This window comes from Kogia breviceps, chromosome 14 (genome assembly GCF_026419965.1).
Source record: "Kogia breviceps isolate mKogBre1 chromosome 14, mKogBre1 haplotype 1, whole genome shotgun sequence".
Lineage (NCBI taxonomy): Eukaryota > Metazoa > Chordata > Mammalia > Artiodactyla > Physeteridae > Kogia > Kogia breviceps.
Genome location: NC_081323.1, coordinates 29,391,758 through 29,417,418, shown reverse-complemented (window position 1 = coordinate 29,417,418; position 25,661 = coordinate 29,391,758). Strand labels below are relative to the sequence as shown.

Genomic DNA, 25,661 nt, shown 5'->3' with positions numbered 1-25,661 from the left:
AATCAGAGCCATCCTTTCTGTGGAGCAGAGTAATGGAAACCGTGTCAAAGATTCTGATGCTTCCCTTTCAGTCCGCCTGGCCCTTCAAGTGTGCCTTGGCTCCTGCTCTCAGCTCCCATGTGGAGTCCTCTCTTGCCTGGGGGTGTTCCCTGCCAGGGAGGTGCTTCTCTCTCTCGAGATGGCAGATTCCAGGGATACAGTCAGGAAACGCACCAGCACAGACACCTCCGTGTGCCTCACACTCTGTGACGCCGTCCCCCTTCCCCCCACCTCAAGAGCTGAGCTCTCTGATGGTTCCCTTGCTCAGAGCATCACAGAGACAGCGACTCCTGGGCAGAGATTCTTTTTTTTTTGTGGTACGCGGGCCTCTCACTACTGTGGCCTCTCCCATTGCGGAGCACAGGCTCCGGACGCGCAGGCTCAGAGGCCATGGCTCAAGGGCCCAGCTGCTCCACGGCATGTGGGATCTTCCCGGACCGGGGCACGAACCCGTGTCCCCTGCATCGGCAGGCGGACTCTCAACCACTGCGCCACCAGGGAAGCCCAGGGCAGAGATTCTTAACGCCAGGGTTGTGAACCTTCTTTTACTTGGTATGACATAATGAACCCAATATTGACACCCTGAGGTAAAAATTATACAACAAATGATGCCCCATGGAGAATAAGAGGGGCTTCTTGCTGCGGTCTTCTATCTATTTAAACTAATTTTCAAAAATACTATAGGCATTCTTTTTCTATGCTGCAAGAGGTCAGTCTTTCTCCTTCTCTCTACCCTTTGTTAACGTACAAAGAGACTCACTCCTTGCAGGTGATATGGACACAAGGACTAGATCAGAAGTCAGAGTAAAGGTTTTAATCTCAACTTGGCACCAATATGCCTCTCTGGCCACAACTTTCATTTAAAAAAAAAAAAAAGATCTGAAGCAAAGTAGTTTTAATTGTTTAACGCCCAAGAATGATTTCAGATCTCCTTTCTTATTCATACTATGCTCTCTGGTGATTAACCACATTTCAGTATCATTTCTCTATTAAACACACACACACACAAGTAAATTGATGTTCTCTTTGAAATATGTGGGAATCGAGTTTAAGGATACCTTTTCTTCAAATAATTGAAATGCTCTTCAGAGAAAATACTCATTTTGACAGCCATTAAAGAAAGTAAAACAGGGTTTCCCTGGTGGCGCAGTGGTTGAGAATCCGCCTGCCGATGCAGGAGACACGGGTTCATGCCCTGGTCCGGGAAGATCCCACATGCCGCGGAGCAACTAAGCCCGTGAGCCATGGCCGCTAGGCCTGCGCGTCCGGAGCCTGTGCTCCGCAACGGGAGAGGCCACAACAGTGAGAGGCCCGCGTACCGCAAAAAAAAAAAAAAAAAAGAAAGTAAAACAATATATTGTCTTGTTTTTCATTACTGACTTTTAGGAATACAGTTGGCTTACTCGTATCTTTGTTGATCGCCTGTGGGCAATTTGAATGAAATAGAAAATTTGGGATTACTAACATTTTTGGAGTTGGAAAAATTTTGTTTTTCTTGAAACAAGACTTGAAAACAGAGGGATTTCCCAAGATTAACATCAAATCAGAAGTAAAACTTCTTTGGCTTGAATAAAATCAAAACACTAACCACAAAAATGCAACAAGTTCTGCAAAGTGTAGATTTCACGATGAGCAAGTTTGGACTAAGCTCTCCCATTGGTTGAAAGGGACTGAAACAAGAGTGGTGTGATGTGAAAACCCACCAATGAGCAGCACGTGTTGGGATAACAAGTGATGTCGCACTTGTCAGTACCTTATAGGGCTGGACACACTGGTGGTGAGTACACCTCACTCAGTCCATGAAGTCACCAATCCTGGGCTTTTGAGGAAGATGCCAAGCGGTGTACACACTTTGTTAAAGCAGTTGTTTGTCCCTCCATGTACCACTTTTGCAGAGTCGGGGGTGGAGAGGTCCCCACAAGGGAAACACAGTATGTGGCCCTGGAATCAAAAAAGAGCTGGCTCTCATGGGAACTCATGCTACAATCAGAAGAGCAAAGCTGATTGGAACCAAGAGGTTCTTATTGAAGAACCTCTAAACGTCAGGGCTTTGTGTGGCAGTGCTTTAAAGAGTGGTCTAAACAGAATTCAAATTCTCCACGATAGGGCACAACCATTTAGACTGGCAGTTTTTCATCTTTGAGATTGTTTATCATTTTACTCTCACCTAGAAAGTGCTGACCTACAGGGCTGTGACAGGAGAACACGGACAAAGTGGCAGTGGGGGAGAGCGATTTGGTTTTTTCGTTGGCTTTTCTCTATGCAACTGAAGAACCACTCTCTGAAGAAGATTAGCACTGTATCCAAACACGAAACGCATATATACATGCATTCACATGGTTATTTTTCGCAGATGCATGATGGCTCTAATACTACGTGGGTTAAACAAGTGAACTACCTCCTCCAACTTCCTTGTTTTCAGGATAGAATTCTGTAAATCTAGGCTTTACATTCCCACCTCCTAGTTCAGAGCTCTCTCCCTCAGAAGCTGTGGGAAAGGAGGACAGGACTAGATTTTTTCTGAGGCAGAGAAACCCAACTGGCATTCTTTTTTTTTTTTTTTTTTGCGGTACGCGGGTCTCTCACTGCTGTGGCCTCTCCCATTGTGGAGCGCAGGCTCCGGACGCGCAGGCCCAGTGGCCATGGCTCACGGGCCCAGCCGCTCCGCGGCATGCGGGATCCTCCCAGACCGGGGCACGAACCCGTGTCCCCTGCATTGGCAGGCGGGCTTCCAACCACTGCGCCACCAGGGAAGCCCCCCCAACTGGCATTCTTGAAAAGACTTCTGAGCATCAGTAGACACCTGTTCTGAACAAATTTGAGGCTTAGAATTCTGGGGGTGGCATTCAAGTGAACCCATTCAAAGTGAATTACAACCTCCCAGGAAGTGAGACTGGTGGGAATGAGCAGACAACCGAGAGGAGATGGGGGTTGAATCCAAGCTCCCCTACCTACCAGCAGCATAACCCTCTGCAAGTCACTTTGTACATCTTGGCCTCCATTCCTGAATTTGCAAAACGTGAACAAAATCTACACAAATGTACCAACCTTGAGTTGGCTACAAGGCTTAAAGGAATCACTGTATTAACAAGTTTTTAGTAAACTAGTGAGCCCTTCATTTAAGAATATGTAAAGCAGACAATTAGACTAAGTCCATTTTCTTGCCAGGGTCCTAATCTAAATGTGCACATTTAAGTGGGTTGGTTTTATGATAATTAGGGCCACATCTTTCCCTCCAGCTGGGCGCATGATGAGTTCCTTGGGTCACCTTCTGCTCTGGCTTGCCTTCCTCTTAATTTCAAAAGCCCAGCACATTCACTGCACTTTTCAAAACAGAATAATGGTTTCATTGGGGAAGCAACAGATATGATGAAGTGTCTGCTTTAATGCAAAAGCTTAAAAAACCAAAACGAACCAATAAAAAAGTGAGGCAGTGCTCGGGCTGGGCACACCTACACCTCCATAGGCAGCTTCGGTCTGAGCTGCCTCCACCGAGGGTAAGCTTGTATTCTAATTCCCCTTTAAATTAAATTTTAAATTAAATTTTATTGAGATACAATTGACATATATCATATTCATTTTAGGTGTATAACATAATTAAACAATTTTTCCAATCCCCTTAATTTCTATTTTTTCCCCTTGTAGAACACTCGATGTTCTTTTTATTTTTTTATCTTTATTAAAAGAAAATTTTTAAAACTTTTTATTTTATATTGGAGTATAGTTGATTAACAATGCTGTGATAGTTTCAAGTGTACAGCAAAGTGATTCAGTTATACATATACATGTATCTATTCTTTTTCAAATTCTTCTCCCATTTAGGTTGATACATAATATTGGGCAGAGTTCCCTGTGCTATATAGTAGGTCCTTGTTGGTTATCCATTTTAAACACAGCAGCGTGTACCTGTCAATCCCACCCAATCCCCCTTAATTTCTGATGAGAAAATATGAACATAGGCCGCACTAGGGGAGAGGGGTGAGGTTCAAAAACCACGGCCTTTGAATCCGACAGAAGGAAGTTCAGAGGCTGCACGGGCTAATTGCTGCCCGGCGTGGCCCTGGGACACCCCGCTCCACCTGGCAGAGCCCTGCCTTGCTACATGGCACACGGATGACTGCTTCACTGGGCTGAGGCCAGGACCCACTGCCATCTCTTGGACAGGCGGCCTGGCTCAAATTAGGGGCGCCCTAGATGTTAGCTTCCCTTCTCCTCATGCCCTTAGATTTTAAATTGAAAGCTGCATCCTTCCGGAGCAGCAAAGTGTTTGCAGCAAAGACTGCTGGCCAAATTCTAATTTGTTTTTGGAGAAAAGGAGATTTGGTGCTCCCAGAGCAAGTACCCTCTCTGAACTTCACCCACAAAGAAGCCGGCAGGAGAGCTTCCCGGGACTGGCGCTTTGGTTGGTGCTCACAGCATCACAGCATCGGCGGGGAAGGAAGGGAAGGCCTGGTTCCCCAGGGAGGAGCCTCCTCTCCGTGGGCTGGTTGGCGCTGCCGGCCACATAGCCCAGGGCTGACATCAGCGCCCGCAGAGGAAGCTGCTCCTGCCGGTTCGGGGTCTGAGCGGGTCTCTTCTGAGAGGCAGGCTCGGGGGGTGGGGACAGAGGGGGCCTGGGTGGCTATTCTGTTGTCCCGAAGGCGTTTCCATCTCTAAGGCACATCCTGGGGCACATTCCTTCCAGCGTTCTCTCCAGCAGCCCAGCTCTAACCACGCCCAATCAACCCAGGCACAAGCCATAGGAAAACAAACAAGGCTTTGATTCCTTTGTGAGAAAATTAAAAAGCTGCTGAAACCCAAAGAAGAGAGAGGGAGAGAGAGGGAGAAGGAAGGAGAGAGAGACAGAGAGACAACACTTGCTACCACACACTGTTTACTACTTTCGTCAAACGGACCCAATCAGAAAGAGAAATTGGGGTTTTGCTTTATGAACTGCCTGGAAATGTTTGGAAGCTCTTTTGGCTGCTGCTGTCCAGTGAATGAGGTCTCTGAAATTAGCCTTTCAGAGTCAATCTTCTGAAGTTAAAAAAAAAAAAAAAATCCCTTAACACTCTCGCCCTGGAAAAAAAAGATGGCTTGCCAAATTCAATTTTCCCTTGGCCAAAGTAACCACTAGCAATTCAGCCCTCCAACGAGTTTATAAAGAAAGTATTTCCCCTTGACTTTGGAGAAAACACCTTTCATGTGACCTCCAAATATGTTACTTAGTTTAAAGGTACACAAACCAACTTGTCCATTTGATTTTTTTTTTTTTTTTTTTTTTTTTGCCTATGCCTTAACAGTGCTACTTACTGAATTCTGTGATGAGAAGCCAGCAAGGTGGTTACCCTCTGGGGAGAAGGGGGACAAGGTGGGGGTCCCAGGGGGCTCTGGATGCTGTCATGTTCTGCTGAGCTGGGGCTTGTTCCCTATGGAAACTCACCCAGCTGCACACCGTGGGCTCTGCCCTCTTCTGAGGGTAAAAAGGGCACTTCCCAACCAAAGCAGTGCAAACCCCCTGCCTCTCAGAAGAGAGCAAAAACGCCTTTTCTTTGCACACAACCTGCAGAGACGCACCTTCCGGAGACCCTCAACAGTCGTGCCACACACGCAGCACAAAATCAGGTGGGCAACCGGACCCTCAGAAGGCAAGCTCCATCCCTGAACAGACCCATCACCTGCTCCCATTGGTCAACCCCCACCTCAAACATGGCCAAGCCTGGCGCATAGCAGCCAAGTCAGGTATAACGTGAAGATTCCTTCAAGAAGCTGTGTTTCCAGTTCAAATCAGCCCAGGGGCTGCAGTGTGTTGCTGTTTTGAACTCCAGAGAAAACTCCATCCAAGAGAACTAACACAGGATGCGCTGTCCTGCCAGGCTACAGACAGACATATATATATATTTGTTGTAGTTTTATTGAAGTATAGTTGATTTACAATGTCATGTTAGTTTCAGGTGTCTAGCAAAGTGATTCCGATATATAGATATATATTTTTTTCTTTTTCAGCCTCCTTTCCCATACAGGTTATTATGCAATATTAAGTATAGTTTCCTGTGCTATACAGTAAGTTCTTGTTGGTTATCTATTTTATATAGAGCACTGTGCATCTGTTAATCCCAACCTCCTAATCTATCCCTACCCCCCTTTCCCTTTGATAACCATAAGTTTGTTTTCTATGTCGGTGAGTCTCTTTCTGTTTTGTAAATAAGTTCATCTGGGTCTTTTTAAAAAAATTCCACATATAAGCGATTATATATATATATATATGTGTATATATATATATGTATGTATATATATATATATTTAAGGCAAGGTGGGTACTCACCTATTTGGTCTTCGGGGATCAGCGACTCGATGGGGGGGTCCAGCTCCGAGCTCTGGGACAAGTAGTTCTTCACCTGGGTCATGAACTGCCGGACGGTCTGCAACAGGTCCGTGCTGGACACGTGGCACTCCTTGTTCTCCTGCAGGAAGCTCACGTAGTCCTGCACCAGGCAGCCGAAGTAGGTGCGCTTGTCGCGGGCCAGCTCAGCGATCCTGCGAACCATGCGCTTCTCGGGGGTCAGGAAGGAGCTGAACACCCCGCTCATCTTGCGGAGCTGGGACTTGACGAGCTTGGGCAGCACGAAGGAGCTGTTCCTCTTCTTCTTGGACTTGATGGGGGGGGCCATGGTCTCCTGGTCGCTCTCCACGTCGTAGTCCTCCAGGCTGCTGTTGGTGTCCGCCTCGTAGCCAAACAGGGGCATGCTGCGGTCCAGGTCCAGCGAGTCGGAGGAGGAAGTGGAAATGCTCATGTCACTCAGCCTCTGTCGGCCTCCGCGCCACGGGGCCCGGGATGGGGATGCAGGGGCGGCGGCAGGCCGGGCCCTTGTGCAATCCCGCGGGACCTCCTCCTCCTCTACCGCCTCCACCGCCGCCGGGGCTCCACCTGCGCCGCCGGCCGGGCCCGCCGCGGGCTCCGAGCGAGGCCGGCCGCCGATCAAGGTCTTGGCACCGCCCTCCGCCTCGAGAAACGACGCCTGCTTCTTGAGCCGGGGCGGAGGGACGGGGGTTGGTTTCTCTCCAAGACGAGCTCCGTCGCCGTGTTGGTGATGGGCCACGGTTTCCGGCATGCTCGCGGCGGCCGCGGGCCCGGACAGCTGGGGGCTGCCGTGCACACTATTAATAGCGGGGGGCGGGGGCCGGGGTGGGGGGGACCGAGGCCTCTCCGTGCCATTCGCGTCGGGGGGAGTCCGGGTGCAGGGCCGCTTCGGGCCTCCGCCGAGCTCCTGGCTGTGCACTTTGAAGAACAGAGGATTAATAAAGCACAGGGCTCCGTTGGTCTGGCTGCACTCCAGCTCCGAGGGCGTCCTGGTTTTTATAGAATGCACTCCATTTATAAGGCAGAGCTGACGCGAGGCAGGACCCACACCGTCGGAGGAGAGAGGCCTATGGGGAGGTGGAGGGTTTGGGGGTTTGTTGTCAGCTGGAGAGCTCCAAAAATCTGAAAGTCATTATCAGTGAACACAAGAATGTAAATACAGTGCACTCGGCCAGTCCTTCACAAAAAATCACGCTTGCCTGGCAATGCACAGCTTTGGAAGGGGAGGCGCTGCTACACTGGAGTGTGGTGTTTTTCTTTCTTTCCTTTTCTTTCTCTGTCTCTCTCTGTCTCTCTCTCTTTTTGTTTTAACTGCATTCCTTTACTGGAAAGGGTGGAAATGCTGCCAGGCCCAGCTGCCGGCTCGTGGGAAGGCTCCGGAGGCTTTTCACCTTCAAAGCCCTTGTGGGATGGCTTGGCCGTGGCACTGAGCCGGCCAGGCCTTTCCCCAGGTGAGGAAAAAGGAACTGGGGTGGTTACAGTACGAGCTCGGAAAAGGCCATGGGACTCCCTACTTGCTCCACAAAGACCAAGTCCTCCCACCAAGCAGCAGCATCCTTTCTGATTCCTTCTCCCGGGGTGCCCTCTGCAGGGGGCCCACAGTTCCCCTTTAATGGGCAGGACCAGCAGCTGGGCCTGGCGGACGTTACACAATCTGCCTGGGGTTTGACACATTCAGCATTAAAACCCAAAAGGAGGAAAAATACACTCATGGGTCCCATCAGCAAAAAACAGGACAGCCAGCTCATGCAAAGGTTAAGTGCAAGTTCACCCGTCCATCTTTGTGGTTTGCTGCCCATCCTTCCCAAATCCTACAACCTCCTGGATGCTCAGCACTCTTCGGAGTGGGTGCACATCGCTGACTGCAGCCGTACTGCCTGGGCGCCCTTTGACAGACGGGTCTGTTTTCCACGCAAATCGAGGGAGGCAGTGGTGGTGATGAACACCTGTTGTAATTTCCATCTGGAATAGGTTATTGTCTCTACAGTTCTGCCTTGTTGTGTTTGCTGAAACTGTGTTTCCTTCCCAGAGGGCCCAGAATGTCTGGTCACAGGGGCCTGGGGAGAGGCTGAGGCTGGGAGCCCTGGCCCTGCCTTGTCTGTGCTGTGAACATGCCTGATCTTGACTTGTGTCTCCCGCTTTCTCTCATCCTTCCTTCCCTCTAGGTCTGTGCTGTCCAATAGGGGAGCCAGCAGCCACCTGTGGCCAGTGAGCCCTTGAAATCCAGCTCCATAAACGGGAGGGGCTCCATTTTCCATTTATTTCAGGTAAATCAATTTAAATGTAAAAACTGACACTCATTTCGGTTACCGGGAAACTCTAAAGTATGTGAAACTACTTTTTCAATTGTAAATGTAACGAAATCTAAATACAGATCCATGTATTTCTGACAAAAATTTAGTGCCTGAATGGAGATGTGCTATAAGGCACATCCAGTATGCTATAAATGCATACTGGATTTCAAACACTTAGCATGAAAAAAAGAAGGTGAAATATTTGATCAATACTTTAAAAAATAGGGATGATATGTTGAAATAACATTGCAGATATCACATTAAATAAATTGTAAAAATTAATTGCACCTTTAATTTTCTTTCATGTGGCTACCAGAAAATTTAAAGTTACACACTGGCCTGCCTTACATCTATTTCTACTGGCCAGTGTAGAGCAGCTCTCGCCTCCTTTGCGTCCTCCTTAGACTCCTGCTGCCACCACTGTAAGTCTTTAAAAACTTAGAACACTTAGCTCCCGTGTTATGTGTTCCTCCCATACAGACTAAACCTGGGGAGTGGGGGAGAGGGAGGGACCCTATGCATCTTTGAACCCTTGTTGTGGGACATAGGGCCTGCCACATGGCGGACCCTCCAGAAAGACTTGTTGGACAAACAAATAAATGAGGTACAGAATTTTTTAAAGTGTTGTCTCTTCACGAAATGGATAAGGTGCACATTGACAATTACACATTGAATATCTATTAATGAGACCTTATTTGCTTCCGGTGGCTGGCCACCAGAGCAAGCTCTTTCTGCTTCGATCTTTGCAGGGCACAAGTGCTATCCCTGATACTTCGGTCCTGGAGCCCTGGCACAAAGCACACACAGCAGGCTGACCACCGAACCAGGAGTCCTGGGGATGGAGGTCACCAGAGGAAACAGAGACCTGGTGCATGTCCTCAAGGGGCCTATAATCTAGTTGATGATCTGATCTTAAATTCAGGAAATGTTTTAAACTGTCTCCAGAGGTGTGTAAAGCTCGGTGGCAGAGATGGCGTGACTTTTCAGCAGGGACATTTATGTGGCCCTGATATTTTTACCTGGATTCTATTTCCCAATCCTGAAACCCAGCTGCCCGTCAGACAGGCCTCAGATGCATGTGGCAATTCTTCTGAAACAATCCAAGTTTCCGAGGGGAATGTGAATCTACCTCCAGGCTTCTCTATGCATTTTGTAGGCTCTCTTGGCCATGGTACCCGCTTCAGAACAAGTTCTTTAGATTTAGGGGCAAACTGGCCAAAGGAGGGACACATATATTTCTTATTTGCTGGGTCAAGTATCACAGTTTCTTGGGTCCTTGGAATCCTGGTAGTTGCACTTCAGAATCCCAAACTCAAATACTATATACTGGTATATAAACTCAAATACCATGGCCTGGTTGTTCATCTATCTGAAGACTGAAGCCCCAAAATCTTAAGAGAATTTCCCCTTCCCAGCGAGGAGGAAAACATGTTCTGTGAAAGTTAAACCCACATGGGTTCCCCAGGGCAACAGAACCAAGAAGCGACACTGGGGGAGTGGTGTGTCCTGAGCCCCTGCCATCCACCGTCCGCCACGGGGCTGGGTTGAGGGGCACTGGCAGAGGGCAGGAGGGGAAGCGAGCACTCAGCTGGCCGGAGTGAAGGGTGCACGGCGGCGTAAGGGACGTGGCCCAGAACACCAGGGCCGGAACTAAGCAAGAGAGGAACTGAGACAGATGTTACTCTGGAAGCCTGCGCTATCAAATTCCTCAAAGCACAGAAGTGCCATCAACACCGTGTGTTCCTCTAGAATAAAACTCATGCACGGGCAAGTGCCTACACTGGCTTTCCCCATCCATCAGGCACGGCCTTTCCCCAGCAAGATGCCACAGAAGGGCAGGACCCATGACAGAGGTTCACCTTACCTTAAGACTTGGACATTTTGGGGAGCTCAAACTCATCGACGGGAGATGCTGGGGAGAATTCGTGGGCTACTCAGGCAAACTCGGCACCTGCCTCTGAGAGCTGGTTGGACGTTTGACTTAGAAAAAGACTCTCAGAAGGTGTGACTCAGGGCCTCATGGAGTTCTACCATGGAGATGAGGGTTGCTTTTTGACGCAACGATGTATCATCTGCCATTGCCATTGGCTCTGCTCCATGCATTCACGTCAAGAGAAACTGGGCAGGGGCACCCACTTACTTAGTCCCAGTTGGGCCAATTCTTCAAGCTGAGCCTCAGTCTTGGCTGTTGAAATGGCATAAGGCAACTTCAAGGTAAACGGTAGGACGTCCCTGATTTTTCAAAAGAGAGAATACATGTAATTACCTGTCTTGTTCTGTCTCTTGCTTTCATTTCCATCCTAGAGATGTTTTAGCTTAAACTATTTATTTTTGTTTTATTTTTTAATTGAAGTATAGTTGACTTACAGTGTTTCAGGCATACAGCAAAGTGATTCAGTTTTATACATATATATTCTTTTCCAGATTCTTTTCCATTATAGGTTATCACAAGATACTGAAGATAGTTCCCTGTCCTATACAGTAGGTCCCTGTTGTTTGTCTATAGCTTAAACTATTTCAGATGTCCTACACAGACATCACAGCGTACCCAACCAGACTCGTCTTTACTGATAGGACTGTGGGATCACTACTCCTGCCTGTGTTAACACATGCAGGACAGGCTGAGGGACAAGCCCGCATGGTTTCAGTATGCAGCGAGGACCAAATTGCCTTCCTGTGTAGCTAAGCCATATCTAGAGTTAATATCAGAATCGCTAACTATGTCGGTGGATCCACCATACAAATAACACATTAGGTATTGATTTGCTAGACGCCCTGAACGTTGGGCCCCGACTCCCTGGGCAGGAATGTGTGATCCTAAACCAAAACGTATTACCCCACTGCCTTACACACGGCAGATTCTCAATGAATGTCTGTTGGTTTTATTTGTGACGTGTTCCAGCTACAGTCCATGCATTGTCCTTTGTGTGCTGGGGACAAAACTCCCTCTTGGGTCGTAAGGTAGTGCTTCTCTAACTGTAATGTGCACCTGAATCCCTGGGGTGTCTTGTGAGGCTGCACTCTGACTCAGCAGGTCTGGGGGAGGCCGGAGCTTGGGCATTTCTGTCAAGCTCCCTGACCCTGGGCCATGCTTTGAGCATAAAGGCAAATCTAGAGGACCTCATGCGACAACCCTACCCGCAAGCAGCATTGCGCCATGTGTAGACCAGGAAACACATGCACTGCAGCATCACAGACCAGCAGGCCCAAGAGGAAGGAGCTGGGCTGGCACCAGGGTCCTGCTGCGGCCAGGGCATAGCGTCGCCACCATGACCTCCTGCTTTCTCCGAAAGGGCAGAGGCAGACTGAAAAAGCACTTGTTTGTCTTCATGCACAAGGGTTAGGATCATGCTCTAAGCACCGATGAAACCCTCACGGGGCTCAGCACAGGCAGGGCCTTGCCTGACACAGACAGGGAGAGAATGTGTTTTGAATAAATGGATGAATGAATATGCAATGACAAGGGTGACTTATCAGGAAAGGACTTATTTTTTTCAGTGGTGGTACTGGTGTTACAAAGAAAGAATTCATTCACCCATCCAGCAAAGTCTATGGTCATCTGTGATGTGCCAGGTGCTGGGAACAAAACAGACAAAGTCCCCACCTGCACAGAGCTTCACTCCAGCAGACGCCAGCAGACAGAGAACAATAAAGCAATTCATAGAATACATGAGAAGGGGATGTGCCCCATGGATAAAAGTAAAGCACAAAAGGGGAAAAATAAAGAGGGTTCAAGTGTGAGAGTCGGCCAGGGAAGGCCCTGTGAGCAGGTAGCATTTGACTGAAGATCTAAAGGTGGCTAGGAAGTAAACTATGAGGGAAAGAACATTCCAGGCAGAAGGAGCAGCAGGTGCAAAGGCCCTGGGGTGGGAGAGGGTCTGGCATGTATGAAGAACAGCAAGGAGACCCCCCACCCCTACGCCAGTGGCTGCGGTGGAGAACGTGAGGACAAAGCTCGGAGCTCCTGCCTGTGTTCTGTCAACACAAGATGACCTGAATATTTCCACTGAAGAAAATAACTATACCAAACAACTAGTCATTTACAGTAAGACTGGGCAACACTGTAGGATGAATCAGATTAAATCTGGATGACTGGAGACTTTTGGAACCCTTGAGGCTGTTGACAATGAATAACAAACTAGTAAGGTAGATGGAAAGAGCAAAACACAAGGGCTCACATAAATACTAGGATTTGGCAGTCGGGAGGCTCCTCTTTCCTGGGGTATTAAGCCCGGGTCACCTCCTGCTTTCAGGAGACCCTTTCATTTGTCCCCAGACATTGTGAGCACCTCGTCCACTTGCATCTGTTCTGGATGAAGCAGGTGGAGCGTCAGGGGATGCAGCGTTTGCAATAAGAGCTGCTGCCGGACCCAGGAGAGGCCATGGCCCTGATTATAATGTTAAATGAAGACTATTGAGATCAGAATTTTGTAACACCAAAGCATCATGCAGATCTGTATTTCCATGGCTCTACCCACTTAGTGAAAACCTACTTTCGGGCTTCCCTGGTGGTGCAGTGGTTGAGAGTCCGCCTGCCGATGCAGGGGACGCGGGTTCGTGCCCCGGTCCAGGAAGATCCCACATGCCGCGGAGCGGCTGGGCCTGTGAGCCATGGCCGCTGAGCCTGCATGTCCCGAGCTTGTGCTCCGCAATGGGAGAGGCCACAACAGTGAGAGGCCCGCGTACCACAAAAAAACCCCCAAAACCTACTTTCTTTAGGCAATTGGGAGGAAAGCCACACATAACAAAACCAACCTATGTTTATTTTAAGGTTTTACTTTGCCCAATGCAGTACCTAGAGCCTAAATATTGCATAATTGGTTTGGGTTTTCCTTAATGACAGAGATAACAGGAAACCACACCTGTCATTCACTAATGGGTGGTTTTAGGCTTTGATCTACCAGAAAATTAGACGTTGAGCGTAAGTCCTCTCCCGCCATGCCAGCCAAGGGCATGACACAGCCTCTCCTCTCTCTCTCTCTCTCTCTCTCTCTCTCTCTCTCTCTCTCTCTCACACACACACACACACACACACACACACACACAAGAGGGGGTGCCTCCTTCTCACCTAACCCTGGTTCTAAAACTTGCATAACAGACAAAATAAAGCCATCTTCTGTATAAACGTTACTCAAGAGTTTTAATGCATGCATAAGCTAGATTTATTTTTTAAACTTTTTTTACTCTATGTGTCATATCTCTAAAGAGGAGGAGACTGACTATTAATCACAAAATGTCGATGTAGGGATTTGCCTGTGAGCATCTTGTGTTGGCATCATGCTTTGTGGGTCACCAAGGCTTCTAGGTACTCTGTCCCCTTCAGTCACTGAGCGACTCCAGACAGCGGCACTTAGTTTACAGTGACCACTGAGGGGAGAGATGGTATCTTTCATGCATGGCTGCCAAATCCTGTTTTATAGGTGGGATGATCTTTCACAACAACAGCAGGCTCATCAAGAAGCAAACTATAACGTGTAAATGTCAGCCAGCCTCACCTCTGACCGACATGCCGGGGTTGACAGTCACTCCCAGGGGCTGCCGGGCTCATGCCAGGGCAGGTGTGCATGCCTGGGGATGTGAGGGCTTCTGCACTGGCCTCTTCGATTTGGGCAGGCTTCCTCACACAGGTGAGGGCTCCTGCCCACACCCTGGCAGGTGGCGTCCCCTGCAGGGCACTCACAGGGCTCTGGTCCCATTCTGGAGGAAGCTCTCCCCTTCTTCCCGCTGGGCTCCCCCTCTGGAAGTGCCCTCCCCCATCAGGCCACTGACTGCAGCTTCGGCTGGGCTGGCCTGGGGACCTCCAGGAGTGGACAGCTTGGTGCCTACCCTCCCCCCAACCCCCAAGGATCTAGCCCGTCTCTGGTCTATCGGCTGCGACAGATGTACAAGAAAAGCCAAGGAGGCCAACTGAGCCAGGCTACCTCAGGGGAGGCGACATCGACCTCTGCAGACAATGAGTTTTGAGCCTCATTCATGGAAAGAACCCTTGACTTGAGAAACTGGGATGGCTCACAGTAAAGAAAGAAAGAAGAAAGCCTTCCCCAGCTTGCACTCCCCTGACACTTGTTAACATCGGGATTTGGGGCTTGGCTTCACGTAGGCTGAAACAGTCCCTTTAGTTACAAAAAAGACAGGGGTTCCTAGCAGGCCTGAAGGAGAGCGATGCAAGATTTATGGGCTGGTTGAAGGAACCACATTTCTAGATGAACTGCATCCACTGGGGGTTTTTCAGAAACATTATCAGGGACCTTTAAACGTTACACGTTTGCATCACGGGTCCCTTCCTGCGTGTGTGTGTGTTATTTTTCACTTAGAGGGGCTGGGCTAGTTATTCTGATCTTAAGCCTGGCACAGGGGGCCTGGCGACCCTTTCACCTCAGGGGCCAATCCTTCCAGGGACATTCAATAGGTGACAAGCCTTCCAGAGCCCTGTGCCTGGGACGAATCAAGAAACCCAGGGGCCAGTGATAGTGTACACGCCAAGCAGGGGCTTGAAATTGGGAGACGAAGAGGCCTTACCTGCTGATGCAGTAGAAAGCAATGAGCCGGAATAAATCTGCAAAACTGATTCCTGAGCCTTCCAGGGAAAAGGCTGGAAAAGAGAGAGTTTGGAAACCAGCTGAGTGTTCCTGAGCGCATCCTGGGAAAGGAAAGGCCCTCACTGTTGGATGTTGCCTGCTGCGAGGGCAGGAGCATCTCTGTGCTCCCTGACCGACTCTTACACAGCTGACAGGAACCAGCTGTGTGGCCACCAGACACAGGCCAGGGGAGGGGCTGGAGGCCTAGAAGTCTGGCCCCTGACTCATTGGAGCACGTGCTCCAGTGCCTGGTAAACAGACCAGCGCAGACTCAAATGACACAGCTAAAGTTTGGGACGCAAAGCTGGGAGGGGTCAAGGGGCCAGACTGGCTGGAGTGAGAGGCCATCAGGAGACCGGGCTTAAGGGACACCAAGGTCCCGCTGGCCCTTGACCCTCCCGGGCCAGACCTCCTGGGTCACAATCCTCTTTGCCAAAATGGGCCACTTCTGGTACAGACACGAAGCAGAGAAGGAGCTCGAGCCTTGGAGGATAACACAGGGTTCTCATAAATCAGCTTTGAGTTCAACTCTGTAGGAAAGATTCTAAAATTCATTTACTTAGCCCCTACCCACTCCCACCACCACCATCAAACGTGCAAGCGTGCAAGAAATATTCTGGCAAGACGGTGTACCATTTTATACATCTTCTAGATGATGGAACAGAGAGTGGCTTGACTTCAAAACTTCATGTATTTGCCAACCACTCCTCACTGCCTCTTTGCCGAAATGCCACCCCTGCAGCCATTCTTCCAGCAACATTCCAAAGAGCCTCAGCTGTGTGAAGATTTCCTCATTTCCTCAATCAGATGAGTTTCTCTCCCTTCCATAGCCTCATTTATCTTGCTTATCACTTGCTTACGTTGTATTATTTCGCTTACTATTTCTGTAGCACCCAAAACACGTCTATATCTCCACACATATACCATGAGTGACAGACACAGAAACACACACACATATGCACCACAATTTCGTGAGTTAAGTAAAAGGGAATGGACTTGGGGTAGGTTAACCTCGCTGAGCCTCGGTTTTCTCATCTGTAAAATGGACAATAACTGTACTTCCCTTGTCTCCCAGAAGGATAGTAGTGGGAAGTGCAATTTTTAAAAAAATGTAGTAACTTAGGGTCTTCCCTGGTGGTCCAGTGGGTAAGACTCCACGTTCCCAAAGCAGGGGCCCCAGGTTCAATCCCTGGTCAGGGAATTAGATCCCACATATATGCCGCAACTAAGAGCCCACATGCCACAACTAAGAAGCTGGCGCAACCAAAAAAGTAAATAAATAAATATTTTTTTTTAAATGGGGTAACATGAAAGAAGTCTACACAGATATGAGGTGGTACTTATTATGAAACACACTGTCCAGATGTTATGACAAAATATCTTTGTTTTTAAAGCCAGCCCTTCCTCTCTCAGTGCACCTCAATTTGCAGAGAAGGTAGACCCTGGCCGGGAAGGGGCCATCCTGGTGGGACTGAGGCCTTGTGGTAATCAGTTATAGGCAGGTTAATTCTTTGCTCAGACTAGCTCTTTCAGCCACTTTAAGTCACCTGGAGAGGACTAGGGAAGTGATAAAAGTCTTTACAAAATAGGGAGGAAAATCATTCAGCCAGGGAGGGACCTCAGGTGAACAAGGAAAGTTTAAAGTACAAACACTAACTGTACTTATTGCAGGAGGGGAAGGAGGGATTTGAAGGCTAACTTATCATGGTTAACTTTGGCTGTTAGAAGGGATTTAAAAACCACTTAGGAGACTTCCTTGGTGGTGCAGTGGTTAAGAATCCTCCTGCCAATGAAGGGAACACGGGTTCGAGCCCTGGTCCGGGAAGATCCCACATGCCACGGAGCAACTAAGCCTGTGCGCCACAACTACTGAACCTGCGCCCTAGAACCCGTGAGCCACAACGACTGAGTCCACAGGCCACAACTACTGAAGCCCACGCGCCTGGAGCCCATGCTCCACAACAAGAGAAGCCACTGCAATGAGAAGGCCGCGCACCGCAACGAAGAGCAGCTCCCGCTCACCGCAACTAGAGAAAGCCTGTGCGCAGCAACAAAGACCCAATGCAGCCAGAAGTAAATATATAATTAAAAAAAACCCAAACAGGGCTTCCCTGGTGGCGCAGTGGTTGAGAGTCCGCCTGCTGATGCAGGGCACACGGGTTCGTGCCCCGGTCCGGGAAGATCCCACATGCCACGGAGCGGCTGGGAGGCCACAACAGTGAGAGGCCCGCGTACCGCAAAAAAAAAAAAAAAAAAAACTTAGATATATCACTTCTTGGCTAGCCGAGCTTCAAAAGCCAACTCAGAATCACCTTTCTTCATTTAATATTTAATTCATTGCCTTTCAGATGGTGGGTTTGCAATCTACCTTCTGATTCCCTCCTAATGTAAATAAACCAGCAGATCATTAGCCAGGTTCAGTGACGGCTCAGATGACTTTGCACGTGGAAGCTTTTCCCTGAAGCCAGGGACCTTGGGAGAGGCCTGGAGGGAAAACATCATGGGACCTGAGGCCAGTCATACATCACAGAGAGGCTGCTCCAGAAACACCTCCTCCAGACCCAGTTAATTAATGACTCTTGGGCTCAGCAAGACTATGAACTCTGGGCTGAGTGGAAGCCAGTATCTGAACTGAAATTGGTCTCAGGACCTTCGGCTCCTTCAAAGGCAGGGACTGAGGCTTGCTCAGGTTATAACGAGAACCTGGTCTCCATCATCTTATTGGACAGTTGACCAGCATCCAAACTCGCCTTCACACCTCACTCAGCTTGCTCACCTGTGGCTCAGTGAAGCCTTCCCTTTGGGGGTGTAGGTCCATCTTCTGATTGCTGCTGGGAGCCTGGCAGGACATCAGGACTGTTTGTTCCCTTTCCCATTGAAAACTTGGCCTTCCAAGATTTCAGATTTCCAATGACCATGGTTCAGCAGAGAGAAACCAACACTCCTGACCACTATTCCTCCAAAACTTCAGCCAGTCCATTTTTCCAAAGGGCTAGATTCTGCCTACGATCAGCTGCCTTTCATAGCACACGGAACAGTAATGGCCTAGAGGGAACATATCCCCTCAAGGACTATTCACAGAGCTGTGCAGACACACTCTTTGGTGTGAGAGCCCATAGAAAGGCTCAGTGGTGCGGCCCACCCTGCAGCTTAATCATCAGCAAACCTGGGGACCACGCCCTGCATAACTGGGAAGAGGGCGAGGAAACCAGCCTCTTTGTTAGGCCCCTGCCATACGCCAGGCAGTAGAATGCAAACCTTGCACACAAGTTGTTTAACTGAACTGTTAACACTATACAGATGTCACTATACAGATAAGAAAACCGAGGCTCCTAGGGTAGGTTACCTGCCCGGTCATCCTGGGGACAAGCGATAGCGCTGGGACACAGACCCACGTCTGTCCGTCTCAAAGTGCAGGCTCTCTCCTCTTCTACTTGCTCAAAGACCCCAGGCCCTCGTGTCACCGGGACCTAACTACCCGATGACCACTTACTGTATGTGCTTTCCTTTATGGCAAATTCCTTGAGTGGGGCTCCAAATTCACAGGGCAGGCGAAGGGAGAGGACTTTCTTCTGCATTTTGGTGGATTTACGAACCAGGAAGATCTAGGGGAGGGAAAAAAAAATTCAAGCTTAGGAAACATCTCAAGGGCTGGGACCTGGGCATGTGATTACCTGCACACCCAGCATCCATGAGTGGAACCCCTCTTGTAGCCGAACTACACGGCTTAAGGCAGAACACTACTGCCATGGAAAGGGGTGATTAGCAAGCAGGCCACAGATGCCCTTCTTTGGTAACTGGCCTCAGGAGAATCCCACTTGCCCTTTGACAGAACCTTCTCCATGAGGCTAAGTCTGCAAAAGCATTTTCAGTCTGGTGACTGCTTTACAGTTCATGGTACATATTCTCTAGCCTGTGTCTGATAAAGGCATCCTGGTTGACGAGCCCTAAATTTCTAGACACAGGTAACATGGCGAAGCCATAGGTGGTGAATTAGAAGTTCTTTGGCTAATTTGGCTTATGGGTGTTATTAAGATAGAAATCTGAATTTGTTGCCAACACTGAAAAAGCACAAGGTTTTTGTTTTTCACATTCAAATCCGAATGTCTAGCTTCTCTTGGAGAATATGGGATAAGGCAAGACCAGGCATGGCCACATCCTCTGGAACTGAAAATGGCAGCTTCCCTTGGGAGACAGGTAGCTGGGCTCGGAGGCACGCCACAGCTAGCACTGAGTTGGCGGTCCTAGCTTTACTCCTGACTCACTTCACTTTGTGACAGCTCTCCCTCCAGTTCCAAATAATGTCTTTAGATGTATGTTTAAACCCACCCAACTCCTGGTGCTGATCTCAGGAGACCATCCTGGCCTCTGTCACTGTAGCGGTGAGTAAGCTGCATACTGCTGTGCAGGCCGTGCACTGCACAACTCCAGGGGGCACCATCTACTTAGACAACAGATCAAATGGCACTCCTTGGAGTTTGCAGTGGGGTGATCCGCTGCGTCCTTGTTCCCTCCTGGGGTACATGAGCCTTCTCCAAGGATCCCATCCTGTCCTGTTTCTTTACCTACTTCTCTTTCCTCTGCATTTGGATATCTACTCTCTCCTCCTTTTCTACAGCCTTTTATTTCTTCCACCTAATCTTCATTTGTTTCTCAATGTCCAGTCAATAGCTCCTAAGATGATTTTTGGGGGAGGAGGGGTAATGGGAATTGGGTATCTGGTAAGGAGACAGGAAGATCTTAAGTTCCCTCTTTTATCCCAAAACCCATAGGGAGGCAGCCAAAAAATGTGCCAGCTCTGGGAGTCAGTGGCTCTGGGTCACCCCGAAGCTTACGCAGGTGTTTCCTCAATGCTATCGGGTTGAGCAAAAGCCCCAAAGTACTGGTGGGAGGTAGCTGCTGGTTGGTGGAAAGAAGTATCCCTCCCTTAGGGAGGTGGTATCTCCTTGAGCCGTGGGGTCAGGGAGGGCACAACCTCTAAGTTGTATCTCCTGAACGTCTGAAACCTTAGGTCAACAGTTGGCAAAGCACGGCCTACAGACCAAATCCATCCTGCTTCTTGCTTTCACAAACACAGTGTTACTGACATACAGCCTTGCTTCTTGGTTTACATACTGTCTATGGCTATGGCTGCCCCACGATGGCAGAATTGAGTGGCTGTGACAGAGACTGTATGGGCTACAAAGCCTCAAATAGTGACACTCCGATTCTTTATAGAAACAGTTTGCTGGCCACTGTCTTAGGCTGTAGATGAATCAGGGATGGTGGCATCCCAAGGACCAGATGCCACCAGAGCTGGTCTTTCAAATCTCTCTCCTTCACACGCCTGCCCTTCCTTCTCTTCAGCATCCTCACTTCTCCTGGTGAACTGTAGCCTCTCCTGTCCTCACCCCACCCTCGGCCTGCCCCACCCCATCAGGCAGGTCCTGCCCGGGGCTCAGGTAGGTGGAGAACCTTCTGCCTGACTTGCTCCCCATCAGGTCTCAGCAGGAATGGACATGCCTGACTCCAGGAGAGGGGACAGGCAGGGAGGGGAATTGTTGCCTAGCAACATGGCAACCTCCCTCTTTAGAACTTTTTGCAGAAATACAGGAGCAGACAACTCAACCCGAAAAAAGTGGGGGCCTCACAGAAGGGGGTCCTGATCATATAGACCAAAACCAAGGGCAACAACCCGGCACGCTGGCCAAGGAATTCTCTGCAGAGATGATCGAATACTGTGCTTGTCACCCTGAGTGTGTTCCAACAGAGGACTTAGTCCTGTCTGCTTCTGTCAGATAAGAAACAAAGACTCACAAGTCAAAAAGTGATAACTGACAAGCTCTGGCTGATAGGAAACTTAAGAGTTAATTTTTGTGCCAAACTGTTACAACATTCTTCAGCCAGCTACTGAAGGAATTTTCTCCTTGCCTCTCCATCTATTTCTTAGTTTCTATCTCTTGTTGTGTGTTGTTTCCAGTATTATTTTATCTGTGATTTACTGTTTTTATCCTTGTTTTGGAAGTAGACTGTACACAAGCGCTGTCCGGTAGAACTTTCTATGATGGTGGAAATGTTCACTACTTTGTGCTATCCATCCAATATGGTAGCCACCAACCCCTGGGACTAGTGAGCACTTAAAATGTGGCTAATGCCACTGAGGAACCGAATTTTTTATTCTATTTTATTTTATTAATGTAATTTAAGTAGCTACACGAGGCAAGTGGCTACCACGACAGACAGCACAGGAAATACCTACCCATCACTGAATAACATTTTCTGAGAAACTTCTATAGCGTCAAGGAGTGGGCTTGAGTAAGATGAGACCGGTCTTGGGTAGGGGGGAGCTGAGAAAACCCAACTGGACTTTGATTTGTCCCTGAGACAACCCAAGGAAAGGAGGATCACATTGAGGGCCTGAGCAGACAAGACTATAGACATGGAACTTTTGAAGATTGGGTCCCACATTGGATGGTTGGGCTCTGCAGGGTTCTCAGGCTCATACTGAAAGCAGAGCCACAGGGGCAACTGAGGACCCTACAACCAGACTCATCCCCAACATCTGATCTCCAGAAGGCAGGCCCAGGGCCTCCAGCCAGCGGCCCCTCCTCAGGACCCAAGTGCCCGGTTATCCTGCAGACCTGGGTACACATGGGCAGAGGAAGGCAGAAAGACAAATCATGAAGGGCTCTGTTCCTGGGAGCTGCCTCCAGAATGTCCAGAATTTCTCTGCACTGTAATGAGCTACACACTGGGAACCGTGCTCCCTGAAGGCTGGGAAGAGCTCTCTGGAACTCCACGTCTTTCTCTTTAAGGAAGCGGCAGCTCTGCCCGCCTCCACCTGCTTTCCCGCTTCTGAGTCTTACCCCCGGAGGCTGTGCCCGTAGGACTCCTGCCGCCTCGTCTTCGCTCAGACCCAGCTGCAGCCATATGGGGTGGGTGTGCAGGAGCCGGTCCAAGATGCTGAGCCTGTTGGACAGGCTGTCGTAGCCAGAGTCCCGGGGACAGGTCTTCACATCCTTTTCCTCAGAGTAGCCATCGTCCTTGTGTCTCACCATGCTAGGAGAAAGAATTGGCAGGGGTCAAACGGCTGCAGCACGATCCCCCACACAAGGACAGCATCCCTTGGTCTCCTAGATGGGGCCGTCCTGTCATCATCACCTCCTTTGCCTTCCCCTCCAGACTGAAATCTTTCCGGAGGCAGACACCAAGTTCTATTTCACTCTTTATCTCTAACGTTACAGACAGTACTCAACAACACTCAACACCCCCAACCTTCTACTTCTAACCCAGTTTTCACAAGGTTCTAAACATCCTAAATGCTGTTTACTCTGTCTTCTGCCATAGAACATTTCTTACTTTGAGCCAAACACCCTAACTGCTAAATTCCATACGGTAACCGTGAAGTCAAGAGCATGACCAGGCAAGCGCTAAAAGCAAAGACAAACACGCTCACACACACTCATTTTGTACCCAAAGAACTGGATTTCATTTCTTTCCAGGCACTTTCAGTTTCATTACTATATTATTTCCAATAGAAAACCACAGTTGAATGGTGTGTTGTGCTATTCATAAAATCATATGAACATTATTCATAATTGCCATACATAAAGAGGAAACATCCCAAATCTCCATCAACTAAAGAATGGATAAATAAAATGTGATATATCCACACAATGGAATTTTATTCAGCCATTATAGTCATTCATTCTTTTTATGAATGAGGCACTGATCCATGCAACGAAATGATTAAACCTTGAAGACCCCACGCTAAGTGAAAGAAGGCAGACACAATAGTGTACTGATTCTACTTATATGAAATATCTAGATTAGGTAAAAACATAGGGACAGAAAGATTAGTGGTCGCTGGGGATGGGGAGTGGCGTGGGGTATATCATGACTGCTAATGGGAATGGAGGTTCTTTCGAGGTAACGAAAATGTTCTGGAATGAGGTGAGCTCATGGCTGTACAACTTTGTGAAATACTGAAAACCACAGAATTGCATGGCATGTGATAAAATCTCAAAAAAATTGGACTTCCCTGGTGGCGCAGTGGTTAAGAATCCGCCTGCCAATGCGGGGGACATGGGTTCAAGCCCTGGTCCGGGAAGATTCCACATGCCACGGAGCAGCTAAGCCCATGCACCACAACTACTGAGCCTGCGCTCTAGAGCTCGCGAGCCACAACTACTAAAGCCCGTGCACCTAGAGCCCGTGCTCCGCAACAAGAGAAGCCACTACAATGAGAAGCCCGTGCACCGCGGCGAAGAGTAGACCCCACTCACCACAACTAGAGAAAGCCCGCGTGCAGCAACAAAGACCCAATGCAGCCAAAAAGAAATAAATTTATAAAAAAAGATACCATATTGATGTCCATCATCTCCCTTGGCACCCAACCCTAACCCTGTTATTGAGTATTTAATCCCCATTCTACAAATGAGGAAACTGAGCCCCAAGAAGCTCCTGAGCTGTCCAGAGTAATAAACAACCATGAAATGGCAGAGGTAGAAATTCAAGAGGTCTGGTGTTCCTCCAACTTTGCAAGTAACAAGTGAGATCGTGAACACGGGATGGCTTGTATCCATGTGGTGTTTACTGTTGGCCAAACCTTTATAAATATTTTCTCATCTCTTCCTCGCGGTAGCCCTGAAAGAAGGGGCCAGGATCTCAGTTTTCAAAAAGAGGACCAGGAGGCTCAGGTTCCTTGAGGAACCTGCCCAAGGGCAGGCCTCTGTCAAGAGAGGGTGGAGACCCCTGCCCAAGGCTGCTTAAGCTCTGGGATGTCTTCCCCTCTACCACGCTCAGAGCTCTCCATAAGCTGGTCATCAACATGGCCCTGAACGGCCAGTGGCACCACCAGGCCTGACCATCCATGTCTGCACGGCCGAGTTCAGGTGGGGTACACACCATCTTCAAATGTCTGCACCCAAAGAGACCCAAATGTATGGCCTGGAGGAAGGTTTTAACAGTGAGGAAGACAGGTGGTGGGTCTGAATGAAGGGGAGCTGGGGAAAGGAGGTGTATCACCTCCACGTGGACCACTCCACCCCTAAGAGGAAGCCCACCTAAGTGAACATTTTGGGGCGTGCAGGCTCAGAAACAGCCCCCCACGATGATAGCACGAGGGCCGCCAGAGACTGCCCCGCCACCTCTCCATCACCTCTTGACTTGCTCCAGATCTAAAGAATCTCGTGTTCCCATTCAAGATTTATATTTCCTCTGCTCTCAAATATGTGCGTGTTTTTCTTTACCGCTGCTGCAGTTTTCCAGATGGGACCATCTGTGCCCAGAAAGGGCAGTTCCTCATTCTGGAAATGCCATTCCAGGGCCTCCAGGTATTTTGAAGTGAATCTTTGCAGCTCTAGGAACAAACTCTTCAAAATGAAGCTGGTGCTAAAATTCCTTTCCCATGAGGTAATGCAGGCAACTTTACAGCGGTGATTTTTCACCCTTGGCTGCCCATGAAAATCGCCTGGGAAATTTAAATTTTTTTAATGGCTAGACTGCACCCCCAGATCAAATAAATCAGACACTTTGGGGCAGAACACAGACATCAGAATGGTTTAGGTTCCCCAGGAGACCCCAGGGTACAGCCAAGTTTACAGCCTTTGCTTTGCATCAGCGCTTGAGCCTGGGTGAGAAATCTCCTGGGGGGTGTGAAGCCACACTTCCTGGTTTCAGCCCCAGATATTCTTACTCTGCAGGTCGGGGTTAGGCCTAGGATTCTGCATTTGTAGCAGGTTCTGGGGTAACGCTGATGCTGACAGTCCCAGAACCTGGGGAGCACGTGCTTGAGACCTAAGAGCAAAATATGCACTTGAACTCAGACCCAATTAGGTTGTTTTTTTTTGTTTTTTTTTTGGAGGGGAGGGGAGGGAAGACAGGTAACAAGCCATTGAAAGAGTTCTGGGAACTCTAATAAAGATATATTTCAGCCCTGCCATCTCAAGTTGGCGAGATTTTTACCAAGACCAAATTCTACCACCTGTAACACGGCAATCCTGACACTCATGTGCTGAGAGTTGACACTTCTTCCTTCCTTCGAAGGGCCCATCCTGCTCATCCAGTTGTTAAGAAGCTCTACAGCAGAAACTAACACAACATTGTAAAGCAATTATACCCCAATAAAGATGTTTTTAAAAAAAAAAAAGAAAAGAAATATGAGTGAGAGAGATCCCCACTCCACCCCCAAAAAAAGAAGCTATAAAGATTTTGTTCTGACAACCGACTTCACCTTTAAAAACCACGGCCCAGACAGGAAGGTGGCGAATAAGATTCATGGGGCCTCATAAAGGAGCAACCATAAATTCGACCTTTTGTCTTTGCAAATGACTAAGCTCATGCTTGTCCGGCTTAGGCTTACTGGGGACAAGCCTTGGGAAAGAACTAATGAGGGAAATACTGAAACTGTAGTGGATGCTGTTGGCGCCC

General features: G+C 48.8%; 1 protein-coding gene across 6 annotated transcripts in view; it reads right to left on the bottom strand.

The window, feature by feature from the left end:
- The window catches only part of RIN2 (Ras and Rab interactor 2), a 229,177-nt gene that overhangs the window by 22,209 nt on the left and 181,307 nt on the right, over positions 1 to 25,661 (bottom strand). For all 6 annotated transcript variants that reach the window (XM_059038842.2, XM_059038843.2, XM_067013790.1 and 3 more), the window contains 5 exons: positions 22,097 to 22,289; positions 18,745 to 18,856; positions 15,193 to 15,265; positions 10,814 to 10,905; positions 6,344 to 7,501 (listed from right to left, as the gene is read on the bottom strand). In XM_059038842.2, the coding sequence (XP_058894825.1) occupies positions 6,344 to 7,501; positions 10,814 to 10,905; positions 15,193 to 15,265; positions 18,745 to 18,856; positions 22,097 to 22,289 (1,628 nt within the window). The remainder of the gene's footprint in view (positions 1 to 6,343; positions 7,502 to 10,813; positions 10,906 to 15,192; positions 15,266 to 18,744; positions 18,857 to 22,096; positions 22,290 to 25,661) is intronic.